The 16,580-nt window shown below is 44.5% G+C and overlaps 1 protein-coding gene across 1 annotated transcript; it reads right to left on the bottom strand.

Moving 5' to 3' along the window:
• Positions 1-623: 623 nt before the first annotated feature.
• On the bottom strand, positions 624-15,156 carry LOC110506590 (kinesin-like protein kif7). Its single transcript, XM_021586315.3, has 20 exons — positions 14,736-15,156; positions 12,377-12,791; positions 10,047-10,247; positions 9,481-9,883; positions 9,023-9,370; positions 8,628-8,820; positions 7,801-7,944; positions 7,412-7,570; positions 7,121-7,278; positions 6,884-7,005; positions 6,618-6,752; positions 6,284-6,492; positions 5,107-5,304; positions 4,580-4,705; positions 3,477-3,653; positions 3,088-3,303; positions 2,665-2,871; positions 2,301-2,499; positions 1,815-1,976; positions 624-1,438 (listed from the first exon to the last, which is right to left on the bottom strand). The coding sequence occupies exons 2-20, from the start codon at positions 12,702-12,704 to the stop codon at positions 1,056-1,058; spliced, it is 4,068 nt and encodes a 1,355-aa protein (XP_021441990.3). The 5' UTR covers positions 12,705-12,791; positions 14,736-15,156; the 3' UTR covers positions 624-1,055.
• Positions 15,157-16,580: the final 1,424 nt, after the last annotated feature.

Here is a 16,580-nt window from a genome sequence, read left to right on the forward strand (position 1 = left end):
TCTACATTTTCATTTTATTTTAAAGCTGTGAGTGATATATGATACAATATACCTGTTGCATTTACAACTTGTCATCAATTGATTTCAGCCAGTATATGGCTGTGGAGTGACTGCATTGTTTGAATGTAATGTCATATTGGCAGTTAATGGAAACATTTCTGGAATCATTCCTCTAAAACTGTCTGGCTAGCTCACTAGCAATCATACAGTGCAGTTACATTCTTCAAATTCATTATTTTATCACAGCACTGTCATACCATGGTTGACCAACTCCCTAACCAAAATGTTTGATCTTTATCCCATCATAATTACGTTTCATTCCCATTCTAGTATTCTAATTCTGACTGGCCACCCCTCTGAGCCTGGTTCCACCCTTCTAGGGAGTTTTTTCCTAGCCACCGTGCTTCTACATCTGCATTGGGGTTTTAGGCTGGGTATCTGTATAGCACTTTTTGACTACTGATGATGTAAAAAGGGCTTCATAAAATACATTTGATTGATTGTTGTCCAAATGTATGGCTTTATGCATTTAAAATAGCAATTTTGATCATTATTTAGTCAACAAACCATGACTTTCAATATTTTTTACATTATGCCTTTACAATATATTAGTCAGTCAGAGATTACAGAAGCAAGAATCATATTTTATTTCACATACAGAAATGGGTAGTGACGACAAAATAGCAACAGTGAACAGTATAACCTGTTTATGATGACAACGTCTATTATTGTACAAGCGGATGAATTACACGGAGGAAAAGAAGTGCTTGATATAGAAAACAAAGAGCATTCTTCAACATCTATTTATAAAACCACAAATATAGAAAAATGAGAAGGGATGAATACAAAAGATATACAGTTTATAAAACAAATACATCATTTTAACAGTACAAAAACAGGAAAAAAAGAGAGCCAATTTTGACACGTTGAATTGAACTTGATTCTGTTTCATTTTAAACAGGATCCTGCCATTAAGCCCTTTGGCATTTCAACTGAATTCTGCCGTAAGGTCCTTTTGCATTTCAACTTGATTCTACCATGAGGTCCTTGTGCTTTTAAACAGGATTTTTCCTCACATCAATTCTGGAATTGTTTGAGATCAGTGGTCCGGTGTTGAGGCTGGATCGACGGGACTCTCTGCGTGATTTGGCAAATGGCAGAGATGTCATTCCACTCCAAGGCCCCGTGCCTGTCTGAACCACCCGGTTTACAGGCGTCTCGACGGCCACCCGCTGCTGTAGCTCCTCCATGCCGCAGGGCTCCTCGGTGGGGAGGGAGGAGCGCCTCCATGTGGCAGGGAGAGGGGCGTTGACCAGCTCCCTTATTTCCTCCCGGGACCTGGTTGGTCTCTCTGGCTCCCCCCTACGGCTGTCGTCTGGGCCTCGGCTCAGCCTCTCCACACTGCCACTGCCTGCTGTTCTGCCCTCGAAGACCGGAACTGCAACCCAACATATAAAATAATGAATATTTACATGCCTCACAGCCCAGCACAGAACAGGACAGACTAGGACAGAATACTCACAAACACTGAATGTTGAATACTTATATATAATTTATAATATATTCCCTGACAGATGTGCATTTTACATATGTACTTTTTTTTATTTATCTGAGAGAGCAGATGTCTGAGTATTTGAGCAGATGAGGATTATTTTAACAGAAATCAGAGATTGGATTATGTTTTTTATACCGATGCCTTCTGTTATCCTATCTTACCTACAATATGTTACATTAATGTACTTTACCTACTGACAAGGGCGCTTTGTAAAAAAATGACAATAGCATGTCCCTATCCAAAATGAGCATTACAGTACCCTTTCCCTGCTCCATGGGCTGGCTGGCGTTGCCACACAGCTCCCTGAACCGGTTGCTCAGTTCCAGGTTGGCAGCTTTGTAGTGGTGGAGCTCTTTACTGAGGTTATGGATCCAGCCTTCGTACTGCCTCTGCCTCCCCGCCAGGCCCTCGTCCATTTGCTCTATAGGGAAGCAAACATCAGGGGGACCACAACAATACCTGAGGAACACTGCGCTGCAGATAATGGGCCTGGAGGCTGTTATCACACTGGGTGTGGGAGGGTTGAATGGGAGGTATAGACATGGCAAACTGAATGGAGATAAAATATCAACAATATATATCTTAAAAATAGAAAGTGGTAGTTGTGCCCGTGTCTCACTTTGTTGTCTTGAGGTGGAGCAACAAAGTGTGCCTAGATCTTTGTTGAAAACAAAAAATGGTTATATTCTGACATGTTCTGCCTATATCCTACAGGTGTGTGTATTTATTTGTGTGTGAGGCCCACCTCGGCACTGCTGCAGCAGTAGCTGTACACTCCTCTCGTGCTCCTTCTGCTGCTGTGTGAGCCTGCGGTCCGTGTCGAGCTGCGTGCGGTCCAGAGCGTTCTCCAGCCACTGCACCAGCTGCAGCTGCTCCTCACCACGCATCTCTAGATCTGCCAGGGCCAGCTGCAGCTTACGCTCCTCCTCCCGCAGCGACACCACCTACACACACAAACAACTTACATCCCCTATCTTTCTCTTTCTCCATTTCCATGCTGCTTTGAATCAGAATGGAGACTTGCCGTGTACACATTGACTATGCGGCCATATATTTGAGCTGACACAGTGAAAACCACAACAGCAGGGAAGAGGGACACACAGACAGACCTTGTCAAAGTACTTGCAGAGCAGCGCACGGGTCTCTGAGGCAGACAGGTAGCTGAGTTTGGCCATAAGGTTCATCTCCCACTGGGAGAGCATGCTGGCAGAGGCCCTCAGCTGCCTTTGTCTCTGGGTGATGGCCTCGTTCTTATACTCTATAGCCGCGTCCAGAGCCTCGATTGCCTCGTCCAGCTGGAACACAGACCGCTCCTCCTGGGGACAGAACAAAGAGAGCCACAGGGGTTGAAATGTGGGGGGGGATACAGGCACAAACACAATATACCAAACTACAGGGGCACCGCCTGTATTGACACTCAGAACCTAACACGCCAAACTACAGAAACGATACAAATACTACGTATGGAAAGAATCCACAGAGAAGTGTTGGGGCGGTGTTAGAAGCTTCTGTAAGCCTGTAGGGTCTCTGACCTCTGGTGAGAGCAGACTACCCTGCCGTAGTTTGTCATCCAGCTCCACTCTCTGTTTGAGCAGTGTGTCCTTCTCCTGGCGCAGGTTGTTGATCTCCTGGCGGATCTGCTGGGAGTCCTGGGCACTGCTGCTGCGGAGCAGGCCGTTCCTCTCACTCAGCTCCCGCTCCAGAGACTCGATACGGCCAGACAACGTCACCAGGTCCTCACTGAGGGCCTACGGGGAGAGAAGAGATATACTACAGTTGAAGGAAAGACGCTACTCGGCCGTACTAGATTTATTAATGATTTATCAATGAGTACGGTAAATCATTAAATTGAAATTAGCTTGGCAAATCACTATACCTGAAGGGCCACTGAGTGTGTGGGGCTTGTTTAATGTGTGTGTACCTGACTGGAGCGGAGTCTCTTGGTCTCCAGGCCACTGCGTTCCTGCAGCAGGGCCTCCTTCTTGGCTAGGATCTGTTCTCTCTTGGTCAGCTCTCCCTCCAGGTCCTCCAGTCCTTTCCTCTGCTCCAGAACACTTTCCATCTCCTCATCCAGCCAGCGCTTCTGCTCCTCAATCTTCTGCTCGCACGGGAACACATGCAGACACACTTCATTTGGATCCACAATGAAACACGGTAGTACCGTACAAAGGAATTCAATATTTCAGACGTAACTCACATTGCACACAAAAGGAGCAAATGTAGACACATCCCACATCTGAAGAACGTTCAATAACAAGACCAGCCATTTTGCTCATTGGAAGCCTGGACAAGAAATAATTAAACACTTGTGCCCCACAACATTGTAAATCTATAACTGACAGGCAGCTGGGAGTTTTTGTTGTTGATGGCCCATCATTCAGTGTATTGATCTATATCGCACCCATCTCCATCACACAGACTGCCAGGTCTCTTACTCTATTCATTAAAAAGACCATGCTAAGAGACCCACTAAAACAGGCTTTCTCACAGAGTTCAGTATGGTGGCTGTGTATCACACTGGTCCAGTGTGAGAGTCAGTGTGAGCTCTGGGCCTGTCCAGGCACATAAGATAACGACTTGAGACTCTCTCCACTCAATGTGTACTATGAGTGTGAGATATACGGAAACACACAGGGGAAACTCAGCTGCATTTAGTTGCTGGGGGATACGAGACATTTTTCATCTTTCACTCTTAACAATGGAAATAGAGCCTTTGGATGTTGAAACATGCTTTTTGGATAAATATGTAGCCAGCTGATCTCCTGGCCAGGCTAGTTTTTAGTTGTTATATGTCCTTGGCTCATATATAGAAGAAACTATGAGTAAAACCACATAAAATACTTTAAAAGGCCATATAATTACTTTATAAATGGTGTAGAACTACTGCATGGTTTGTATGTAACATCTGTATAAATGCTTCTGAGATTCTATGCCTATTGTATAACTGGTGTATAAATACTTCATCAACTGTTTATATGTGCTATATAAATGCTTCATAAGCATTGTAGAAGACCCATGTCACACCAGTTGCTCCTCCAGTGATATGAGAGAGCCGTTGCTGCCGCTGCGTCTCTGTCTCTGGAAGGCAGCAATCTCCTCCGTCTTTATCCTCAGGATCTTCTGCTGCTGTTCATTCTTTATCTCCAGCTCCTTGGGAGGGAGGGAGGGAAAGAAGGATGGAAAGAAGGAGTATTCAGTAAAAACAGAGGGATACCAAGGTAGGCAGGCATCATATTCTAATAGCAACAATATAATTGCCATCAAACTGCCTAGTCCTTCTCTCATTTGAGAAAACTGATGTGGGGAAATAGCTGCTTAGAAATAGCTGCTATGCATAATTCAGGTGTTAGTTACATGTTGGAATTCTGTCCACAGAATTTAGGCCACAGTGGAGTGTTCGTAATACACTATGAATGCAAATTAGTCAAGTGTTGATGTCATGTGATCACTGAAAACTTTTGGATGTGACAAATGCCAATCTGTAAAAACCACAGCATTGTCCTGCTCCACTCTGTTTCTTAGCAGGTATTCTACATTCTCCAGGGCTGCACCTTGACTCTGTGCGTGCGTCGCTGCATCTCTGTCTCCAGGCGTCGTTTCTGTTGGCTCTCGTGTCGCAGACGTCTCTGCAGCTGCTCCTGCTGCTGCCTCATGCCCTGCACGCTGCGCTCCAGCTCCGAAACACGCCGCTCGCTCTGTGCAGACAGCGAGGCCAGCTGCGCCGTGTCCCTCTGACGCTGGCTCAGGACCTAACGCGCACACACACACGCCCACAAATATGAATAAACCGACACCGATTTGTAATAATGACAATTACAACAATACTGAATGAACACTTTTATTTTAACTTAATATAATACAAAATTAAAATCAATTTAGTCTCAAATAATGAAACATGTTCAATTTGGTTTAAATAATGCAAAAACAGTGAGAAGAAAGTAAAAATGCAATAAGTGCCATTTAAAAAAGCTAACTGTCATGTGTCAATGTGCAGCGGTTAGGACGGAGTCAGGTGCAGAACACAGAACTGAGTAAAAGACGTACTTTACTCGAAAAGAAACAACAAAATTTCCACGCAGGGAAAACACACCAGCCCACAGAAGTCTTGAACACTAAACAAAGAACAAACGCGCACAAAACCATGTGGTTTTGATGTTTATGGTTAGGTACATTTGTGCAACAATTGTGCTTTTTTAGCGAATGTGCTTTTGTTAAATTGTCTCCCGTTTGGCAAAGTTGAAGTAGGCTGTGATTTGATGATAAATTAACAGGCATCGCATTGATTATATGCAACGCAGGACAAGCTAGTTAACCTGGTAATATCATCAACCATGTGTAGTTAGTTAACTAGTGATTATGTGAAGATTGATTGTTTTTTTATAAGATAAGTTTAATGCTAGCTAGCAACTTACCTTGGCTCCTTGCAGCCACAAGGTCCTTTTGTTACTGCACTCGCGTAACAGGTGGTCAGCCTGCCGTAACAGGTGGTCAGCCTGCCGTAACAGGTGGTCAGCCTGCCACGCAGTCTCCTCGTGGATTGCAATGTAATCAGCCATAATCGGTGTCCAAAAAGGCTGATTACCGATTGCTATGAAAACTTGAAATCGGCCCTAATTAAATCAGCCATGCCGACCTCTAGTACAAACATCCACTATGAGCAGACACACTAACTGATGTTACGAGTGTACAGTATGCATTAGTGTAGGAGTCTGGCTCAGACAGACAGACCTGTACTTTGCTCTGTGCTGCAGCTATCTTCCTGCGACACTCCTGGGCCCTGGTCCTGTCAGTGACACCGCTGGTCTCCTTCTCATGTTTCTCCAGGTCCTGAAGCTGTCTCTGGGCCTCCTGGACCTCCTGCCTGGCCTGCTGAGCTTCCCCCTCCAGGGCAGAGATCTTATGGGTGTACTGCCTGTTCAGAGCCTGGGCGTCTTTACCTACAGTAACACATGATAATATCTGTCCCACCACTCCATGGTACACTGTATTGTTTATGGGGCGAAAACAGGCATGTGATTGCCATCATATAGAAAGCCAGGAAGGAATGGTCTTAGGTATGTACCTGTCTTGACCAGTTCTCTGATGAGCTCCTCCTTCATGCGGATGGTGACAGACAGCTCTCTGATCTTCTGCTGGGCCTGTAGCAGGCCCCACTCTGACCCCAGACCCACTGAGCTCTCCCCTACACTAGAGTTGGCTGCACAGAGAGAAGGGGATGCAAACACATGTTAGTGCTTCCACAGTCAACTTAAATTTGAATTAGTTCATTTAGAATTTGAATTAGTTCATTTAGAATTTGATTAGGCCCCGTCCTGCTGTGGGACTCACATGGACGCCTGGTGGAGAATTGTTCAGAGGCAGGCAGCCCAGGCAGCTGAGACAGGAGACCTCTCCCTCCAACTGCTGATCCACCCATAATATCTCTCTTAGTCCAAGTCAGATTCACGTGTCTAAGAGATACATACAGTAGCCATCAATAACCTAGACAGTCAATGATGCTTGGGCATTCTATAATCTGCCCGATCTCACTCAGTTTTAAATAAAGATGTGATATTCTCTCCATACTTCCGTCTGTTGTGGCTCATGTTGACGTAAGTGTCCTCCTCCTCAGAGTCCTTCACCTCTCCCTCTCCTAGGTCCTCGTGGTCATGAGAAGATTGACCATAACCACACTGGATCTGGTCACCAAATGAGCTGCTCTCCACACAGTCCACTGGACTAACCTACAGCCAACACAGTCACACTCATAGCACACAGCGACATACACTGTGGAACACACTACTGATTAACGTTGAGACTGTGGAACTTCATGCCAGTTTTCATTCCACTACTAAGAGGTGCTGATCAGTCAGGTACCTGTCTGTTGGTGAGTCCGTTGTGGGAGTGGCTCGTGGAGCCCTGGGGGGCGGTGTGGGGGCGTGGTGTCAGGTGTAATCCCAACCTCGGTACACCTGGCCCCGAGAGCAGACACTGCAGCTCCACTATCACGTCCTGCTGCTCCTGCAGCTTATCACTCTAGGGGAGGGGGAGAGAATAATTGAAACATTGAAACAATGAACAATGTTGATCATCTCTCAAGATGTAAATTATTATCTACGGAGACTAGTACTGAAATATTGGAGGCAAGTGAGGACAGACTAAGAAATGAGACAAAATGTATTTGCTTTTATTCTTTGATGATTACAGTGCTGTCATGTTGAACACCAAAATGCCAGTAAAAAGTCAAAATGCTGTGTAGTTCTGACCTGCTGTTTGTACTGCTCCATAGCATCCTCCAGAGCAGCCAGGAAGTCTGTGTTCTCTCTCTCCAGCTGCTGGACCTGGCCCTGGAGCTGAGACACACTCTCCTCCCTCTTACGACCCAACTCCTCCCCACCACTCTCTGCCTCCTGTGGGGTTCAATGACAGATACATTATGAGTCACAGAGCACAACAACACTTCCTGGATTGTTCGGTGAGATGATTGATGCCTTACCACCATAATTCCATCAGGTTGTTTGATAGGATGAACTAGGGCTGGGCGATATGGCCAAAATATCCCATATTTTTTAAAATTTTGACAGTATGGTGGTATTTGACAGTATTCTATGTTTCTGAAAAATAAACATTCTAAATATGTTTTATGAGCAGTGAAACCTCTCGCTTCACCTCTTCCTCTCGGAACCTTATCTGTGAGTGCTGGGAATAATTTATCCACAAGAAAATACTTTCAACCTCTAGCGTTGGGTGCGCATGTGATCGGACAGATGAGCATGAACGAAAGTGCTTAAAAGTATGCCACCATGTGCATACATATGAAAACGTTATCCAAAACTGACCATGAAGTAGTCCACTTTTTGGAACTGTTAACTTACTTAGCACTATATCAACATATCGCTATAAACAGCATTGTAAAAACCCATAGCAGTATGTGGGTCCATACCGGTATACCTTAAAATACGATATATTACCCAGCCCTAGGATGAACCTCTTGTTGATAAGATAAAATATTTTGTTAAGCCTTTTCTTTGAATAAATAGGAGCTTTATGAATATGTAGTGAGCGATGTAGTGATTGTTAATGTGTGTATGACCTGGTTCTTGACTGCAGCTCTCCCCCTCCTCAGAGCGGAGGTGTCCTCGGTGGAGCTGCTCTCGATGCCGCTGTCAGGTCCTGAGGCAGTGGTCAGGCCGCTGCGTTCTTCCTCCACAGAACACAGCCAGTCCTTCACCCTCAGGCCTTGCTCCGCAGTCAGCACCCCCTCACCCTGCAGCTCACACAGCAACCTGGGGATGGGTACACAGACTTACATATTCAGACAACTACTCCTGAGCTCATTAGCCAAACACAACACAACACCCACACACATATATCCTCACAATAAAGTGCCCTTTTATGAAACTGATAATATTACTTCTAGTCAACTACTGAACTTAATGCCAGTGATTATTAAGAAAATTAAAGCAGTTTGTGTGCATTTCATCTCACCTGTATGCAGTGTCAGTGCAGGTCCTGTAGTGGGCACTCTGGGCTTGCAGTCTGATGATCTCTCCCTCTCCGGGCCGCAATCGCCTGTCTGGGTCCGAGCGGGCGATGATACGGGTCTCTGAGCGTTGGCGGTTCTCAAGGGCCCTGCGAAGCGCCCGGATCTGCTGCTCCAGCCCCTCCACACGGTCCGGCTCTCCTCGGCAGTTCACCGTGGCCCGGTTCTGGATGTTGCGGGCTCGCTTGGCGTAGTTCAGTGTGTTCAGGCTCTCGTCAAAGTCCGCAGAGGAGGGGCTGATGCATGCAATCATCAGCGTCTTGGCGTTTCCTCCCAGAGAATCTTTCAAGATCCTGAATACAGAATTTAAATGTCAGACTTAAATTATTTGCAAAAAAAGGAGGAAAAACAATATACCCTGCACACCATTTTATGAGTCCCCAAATGTTAGATGACTACATACCTGGTGATTTTGGAGTCCCTGTATGGTATGTGGGTGCCTCTCCTCTTGGGGTCTCCCAGGGCTCCTATGACATTCCCCAGGGCTAGCAGCCCACTGTTGATCTGGATGCTCTCCTTCAGCCTCTCCCCTGTGTTCCCTGTGCGGAGGATCCTCTCTGACCCCGCTAGGTCCACAAAGTGAAACTTAGAGGAGAGGACGTGAGGCCCGGTGCCCGTGGTGGGGTTACCATGGGCCCGGGAGCTGCCACTGCGCTGGTCCATGTGCACACTGAAGATGGTGTGCGAGCGGCTAGAGTGGGGGTTCATCTGGGTGGCGCCTGTGTGTCTGGCCGTGTTGCCAGACTCCAGCAGGCTCAGCACCTCGTCCAGCCCCTCCACTTCACACTCCTTCACCCCGCACAGCACTGCAGGGAAGCGCACACACGAGCACAGACAGGGACATGAATAACTAACACACATGACTTTGACTCCTCCCTACCCTCATGTTGAACTTTAAGATCCCTTACAACACAGAGAGATGCTTGTTTGTGATAAATATTTGTTGGAAAAACAAACAAATATCCATACCAATGTTGCCCTTGTCATCCTCTCTGATGTGGATGTCCTTGCTGGCTGTCTCCACCTCCAGCAGGTCCCTGAAGTCCTCCTTGTACACCTCCAGGTAAGACACTCGGACAGAGAAGTCACTGAGGTCATTCTCATCCAGCAGCTTGAAGACCTCAGCCACAGCCCTGGGGATGATGCCCTGCTCCTCATCCCTAAAGGAAGCTACACACAGACACTGGGTTCATATACCCTGTATGGTATAGCCTAGTAACCTCTCTGAGGATAATTAAGTATGTACGTACAGTGCCTTGCGAAAGTATTCGGCCCCCTTGAACTTTGCGACCTTTTGCCACATTTCAGGCTTCAAACATAAAGATATAAAACTGTATTTTTTTGTGAAGAATCAACAACAAGTGGGACACAATCATGAAGTGGAACGACATTTATTGAATATTTCAAACTTTTTTAACAACTCAATAACTGAAAAATTGGGCGTGCAAAATTATTCAGCCCCCTTAAGTTAATACTTTGTAGCGCCACCTTTTGCTGCGATTACAGCTGTAAGTCGCTTGGGGTATGTCTCTATCAGTTTTGCACATCGAGAGACTGACATTTTTTCCCATTCCTCCTTGCAAAACAGCTCGAGCTCAGTGAGGTTGGATGGAGAGCATTTGTGAACAGCAGTTTTCAGTTCTTTCCACAGATTCGATTGGATTCAGGTCTGGACTTTGACTTGGCCATTCTAACACCTGGATATGTTTATTTTTGAACCATTCCATTGTAGATTTTGCTTTATTTTTGGATCATTGTCTTGTTGGAAGACAAATCTCCATCCCAGTCTCAGGTCTTTTGCAGACTCCATCAGGTTTTCTTCCAGAATGGTCCTGTATTTGGCTCCATCCATCTTCCCATCAATTTTAACCATCTTCCCTGTCCCTGCTGAAGAAAAGCAGGCCCAAACCATGATGCTGCCACCACCATGTTTGACAGTGGGGATGGTGTGTTGCTTTTACGCCAAACATAACGTTTTGCATTGTTGCCAAAAAGTTCAATTTTGGTTTCATCTGACCAGAGCACCTTCTTCCACATGTTTGGTGTGTCTCCCAGGTGGCTTGTGGCAAACTTTAAACAACACTTTTTATGGATATCTTTAAGAAATGGCTTTCTTCTTGCCACTCTTCCATAAAGGCCAGATTTGTGCAATATACGACTGATTGTTGTCCTATGGACAGAGTCTCCCACCTCAGCTGTAGATCTCTGCAGTTCATCCAGAGTGATTATGGGCCTCTTGGCTGCATCTCTGATCAGTCTTCTCCTTGTATGAGCTGAAAGTTTAGAGGGACGGCCAGGTCTTGGTAGATTTGCAGTGGTCTGATACTCCTTCCATTTCAATATTATCGCTTGCACAGTGCTCCTTGGGATGTTTAAAGCTTGGGAAATCTTTTTGTATCCAAATCCGGCTTTAAACTTCTTCACAACAGTATCTCGGACCTGCCTGGTGTGTTCCTTGTTCTTCATGATGCTCTCTGCGCTTTTAACGGACCTCTGAGACTATCACAGTGCAGGTGCATTTATACGGAGACTTGATTACACACAGGTGGATTGTATTTATCATCATTAGTCATTTAGGTCAACATTGGATCATTCAGAGATCCTCACTGAACTTCTGGAGAGAGTTTGCTGCACTGAAAGTAAAGGGGCTGAATAATTTTGCATGCCCAATTTTTCAGTTTTTGATTTGTTAAAAAGTTTGAAATATCCAATAAATGTCGTCCCACTTCATGATTGTGTCCCACTTGTTGTTGATTCTTCACAAAAAAATACAGTTTTATATCTTTAGGTTTGAAGCCTGAAATGTGGCAAAAGGTCGCAGAGTTCAAGGGGGCCGAATACTTTCGCAAGGCACTGTATATAAAACCATTGCCTGCAGCTTTGCACTGTTTTCATTGAAGGAACACGTACCTCTGACACACACATGCACCACAGAACTGATCTAATATAGCACATACTTCATCACACACAAACACACACGCTCTGTGTTGTAACCATAACCCACCCACACAGATTTGCCATCTCACACACCAGTAGCTCAGATGGCAAGCCTGTCTGGTATGGACTGTTCCCGCAGGCTGTGACAGCTGAACTGTAGGAAGTGCAGTTGGCTTCCAGGATGGGTGTGAACTCTCTGCATATCAGCATTTCTATATCACACACCAGAAGATGTGCATCTATTCTCCGCTCCTCTACACTACAAGCTAGCACATCTCCTCTGATGGAACTCAAAAGGCATAGAACAAAAATTATTAAATGACCAAACATTGCAGGTAGCGGGGAAGAAACCAGAAACTCACAAAGGTTGGCTTCTCCGATAGTGTATGTCTTTCCAGAGCCTGTCTGCCCATAGGCGAAGACAGTGGCGTTGAAACCCTGAAAGAAGGCCTCTATGAGGGGCTGGACACACAGAGCGTACACCTCCTCCTGGCAGCTGGTCTCCTCAAACAGGAAGTCACAGTGAAAGTGTCGGTCGTGACCCAGAGTGACCCTGCGCTGCTCAGGGTCAGCCGTCATGCAGCTCTCGTGGCTGTGCAGCAGCTCCTTGGGCAGCAGGGGGCGCACTCGAACAGCGACCTGTACCGCCGTGTCCTCCGCCCTGCCATGGCCAGGCACTTTGGGAGACATCGCTGGCAGGCTGGGCTAGTAGTCAGGGGTCCAGGACTCCCTTCAGGGTCTCTGATTTGTGAGTTCAATCATCTTAAACAGGACATCCTACACAGGCCAAAATAACCACAATCAACTCATACACTCATACAGAAAAACTCCATCAATAATCATCATACAGAACATATGTTAACATTCAATAGAAATAAGAAAGAAAATGTGTCAAAGAAAGAAAATGCCAGTAGAAAAAGAGACTAAACAAACATATTGTGTAAATAATATATCATAAACTGGGTGGTTCGAGCCCTGAAGGCTGATTGGCTGAAAGCTGTGGTATATCAGACACGGGTATGACAAAACGTTTATTTGTACTGCTCTAATTACGTTGGTAACCAGTTTATAATAGCAGTAAGGATTGTGGTATATGGCCAATACACCACGGCTAAGGGCTGTATCTAGGCACTCTGTGTTGCGTTGTGCATAAGCACAGCCCCTTGCCATGGTATATTGGCCATATACCACACCCCCTTGGGCCTTATTACTTAAATATAGGCCTAGCTCTATCTAGTTATATAGACAATGCCAATGAGTCCATGCTATAATGGGAACTTAATAGATGGCATTGTTATCTGGTCATAATAAAATAAGCATCTAGCAAAGCAATATGTAGATTTCTGTAACTGGCTAGTCATCTGCTAAACAGCACGTCCAGTCTGAATTTATTTTTGGGATTTTATACATTAATTACTTTAATTAGCATGGAAAATATGTATGACGTCTAGACCGCCAAGTAAACAAAAACTTTGATTTGGAACTCGGGGAGCCTGCAGGCTAGCTTTAGCTTAGCTACACACATGATGGCATAGCTCTGGTCCATTGCGTATCCATTGCATAGACGAACCCAATCAATGATTTGTAGAGTAGACCCAAAAGTATAAATGTTGTCAGAGAGTGCTGTCTGGAGAAGTTTTCCAGAAATCTGTATACAATAATGAGATGTTAATGTCTCCGCCCTAATAAAGGGAGTCATTGTCTCAAAGGTGGGAAGGAGTTTATGCAAAAAAGTTGCCCATACATACTAACGCGTCGCATCTTCCTCTCTGACCCTTCTCTGCTTGTGCAGGGTACCATTTATCATAAATAAAATACTTTCGACCACTGACGTGGGGTGCGCTTGCACTAGTGGCGATCCGTCGTATGAGCGTGGACCAAAGTGCTTAAAGGTATGCCACCCTGTGCGCACATAAGAAAACGTTATCCATCACTCTGGCAACATCTTTACTCTGAGTTACAGCAATGGCATATTGATGCCAGTCACTAAACAAAAGTAATTTACAGCCAAAAATAACACTCAGACTGAAGATGATGTTAGCAGATGGCAGTTATGGCTGTGATGTATTGTTGTCTCTACCTTCTTGCCCTTTGTGCTGTTGTCTGTGCCCAGTAATGTTTGTACCATGTTTTGTGTTGCTACCTTGCTATGTTGTTGCCTCATTTCTCTTTATGTAGTGTTGTCTCCCTTGTGATGTGTTTTGTTCTATATTTATATTGTTTTTATTTTTAATCCCAGGCCCCCGTCCTCGCAGGAGGCATTTTGCCTTTTGGTAAGAATTTGTTCTTAACTGACTTGCCTAGTTAAATAAAGGTTAAATAAATAAATGACCAGCCAATTCGTTGTCATCGCGCGATGGACCAGATCTAACGATAGTCTCGGTAGCTAGCTGGCTAACTAGCTAGGAAAATAACTTTTGTTGCTAACTCACTAACGTTAGCTGGCTAACATTGTTTTACGAGAACAACAAAATACATATACGTATACCGTAACGTTATTTGCCAAAATAGCTCATTTGGTTGAGCAGCTTCACAGAACGCCATAGTTAGCTAGCAGAATTTGGCCCAAAAAAGTTAGCTAGCTAACATTAGCTAAAACGTTTTTTTTGTTGTTGTTGCACACAAATTAGTTATCCCGTACCGCTTATGCATACATAAAGCATCCACAAACAAATGTCTAAAGTGAATACGTAAATAACATAGTGCAATGCATTCACTTACTGAAAACTTTAACTTTTCATCTTCCAATCCATTACCCACCAGCAGAGAGACTTGAGAGTTGCAGGGAAGGTGTGGGAATGTTTGGATGAAGTGATGTCATTCAGTAGACACTAGCAGATGCTCGTCCAAAGGGTTTCGACTATGTGGTGGCACAGATAGAACACATCTTTGGGTATACATCCATGACCGTAAGTTACTTTTTCGTAGCAGGTTAGGATAATTAGGTTAAGGTTAGGAAAAGGGTCAACTAAAATCCTTTACTAGCGTACTATGAAAAGTTACTTCCGGTCGCAGCTGTACTGTATCTATTCACAACCCGTCCAAAGTAATGTGCTGAGCGTGTTCAATTGAAACCGCTCTGGTCCAATGGCTGTAATCAAACAAACTATGATTCTGAATGTTCTCCGGTTGTTTTTCATTTGAATAAGACAGGAGAAATAAGAGTACTCTAGCAAATATGCAGTAGGTTATTTGGCAGTTTATCCTTCAATATTAAAACATGGTTAATCATAGTCTCATTATTATTATTGCAATATCCACATATGGTTATATTATGTTATCTATGTGATTGAATATATAGTGCATTCGTAAAGTATTCCAACCCCTTCCCTTTTCCACATTTTGTTACGTTACAACCTTATTCTAAAATTGATTAAATAAAACATTTCCCTCAATCTACACACAATACCCCATAATGATAAAGCAAAAACAGGTTATTAGTAATGTTTGCAAATTTATTAAAAAAATAAAAAATAATTGAAATATCTTATTTACATATGTATTCAGACCCTTTGCTATGAGACTCGACATTTTGCTCAGGTGCATCCTGTTTCCATTGATCATCCTTCAGATGTTTCTACAACTTAATTGGAGTCAACCTGTGGTAAATTAAGTTGATTGGACATGATTTGGAAAGGCACTATAGTGCACTATAGTTTTTTTTGTTGAGTTTCATAAATGATTGCTACTACACAGCAAACTCCACAGTCTTTGACTTCATTCATACTTCGTTTTGAAGATTCTATGAGACAAATTATAACTTGTTCTGGCTTTGTTGGTGATGTCATGCTGTTTTCTGCAGCATTGAAGGTCCCCAAGAACACAGTTCCTCCATCATTCTTAAATGAAAGAGGTTTGGAACCACCAAGACTCTTCCTTGTGTGACGACCATCCCACTCTGTCTGCTGTATTCTGTCTTTGTTCTTGTTTCCTTATTAGGATGCCGGTGGGCGGAGTTGGGAGGGTCGTCAGCTTCATGGGAAACACCTGGGCCAGGTGTCTCCCAGGATAAATGGACCTCTTCCACATTCATGGAGGAGACTCTCTCCATGCAGACATTTGTAGATTGTGTTGTGGTTCTTGTTGACTTTTTGTTTGTTTGCTTTGGCACCTTTCAACACCCTGCATTATCACATTCATGCATGCAAAACACTCACTTACACTACTGATTACTGATTACACACATCATTGTATATTTTCCTTAGTTGCTTCAGTTAATAAATATATTTTGTTACTCCTTATCTCCACGTTGTCTCCCTTTGTTACGGGCTTTGAGCCGGTTCGTGACACTTGAGCTTGCGGCCCTGCCAAACTGAGCAATCGAGGAAGAAGGGCCTTGGTCAGGGAGGTCACTGACAGAGATCGTCACTCTGACAGAGCTCCAGAGTTCCTCTGTGGAGATGGGAGAACCTTCCAGAAGGACAACCATCTCTGCAGCACTCCACCAATTAGGCCTTTATGGTAGAGTGGCCAGATGGAAGCCATTCCTCAGTATAAAGGCACATGAAAGCCCGCTTGGAGTTTCCAAAATTGCACCTAAAGGACTCGTGCCATGAGAAACAAGAT

The sequence above is a fragment of the Oncorhynchus mykiss genome, chromosome 26 (assembly GCF_057628025.1).
Source record: "Oncorhynchus mykiss isolate SJ-2025 chromosome 26, ASM5762802v1, whole genome shotgun sequence".
Classification (NCBI taxonomy): Eukaryota; Metazoa; Chordata; class Actinopteri; order Salmoniformes; family Salmonidae; genus Oncorhynchus; species Oncorhynchus mykiss.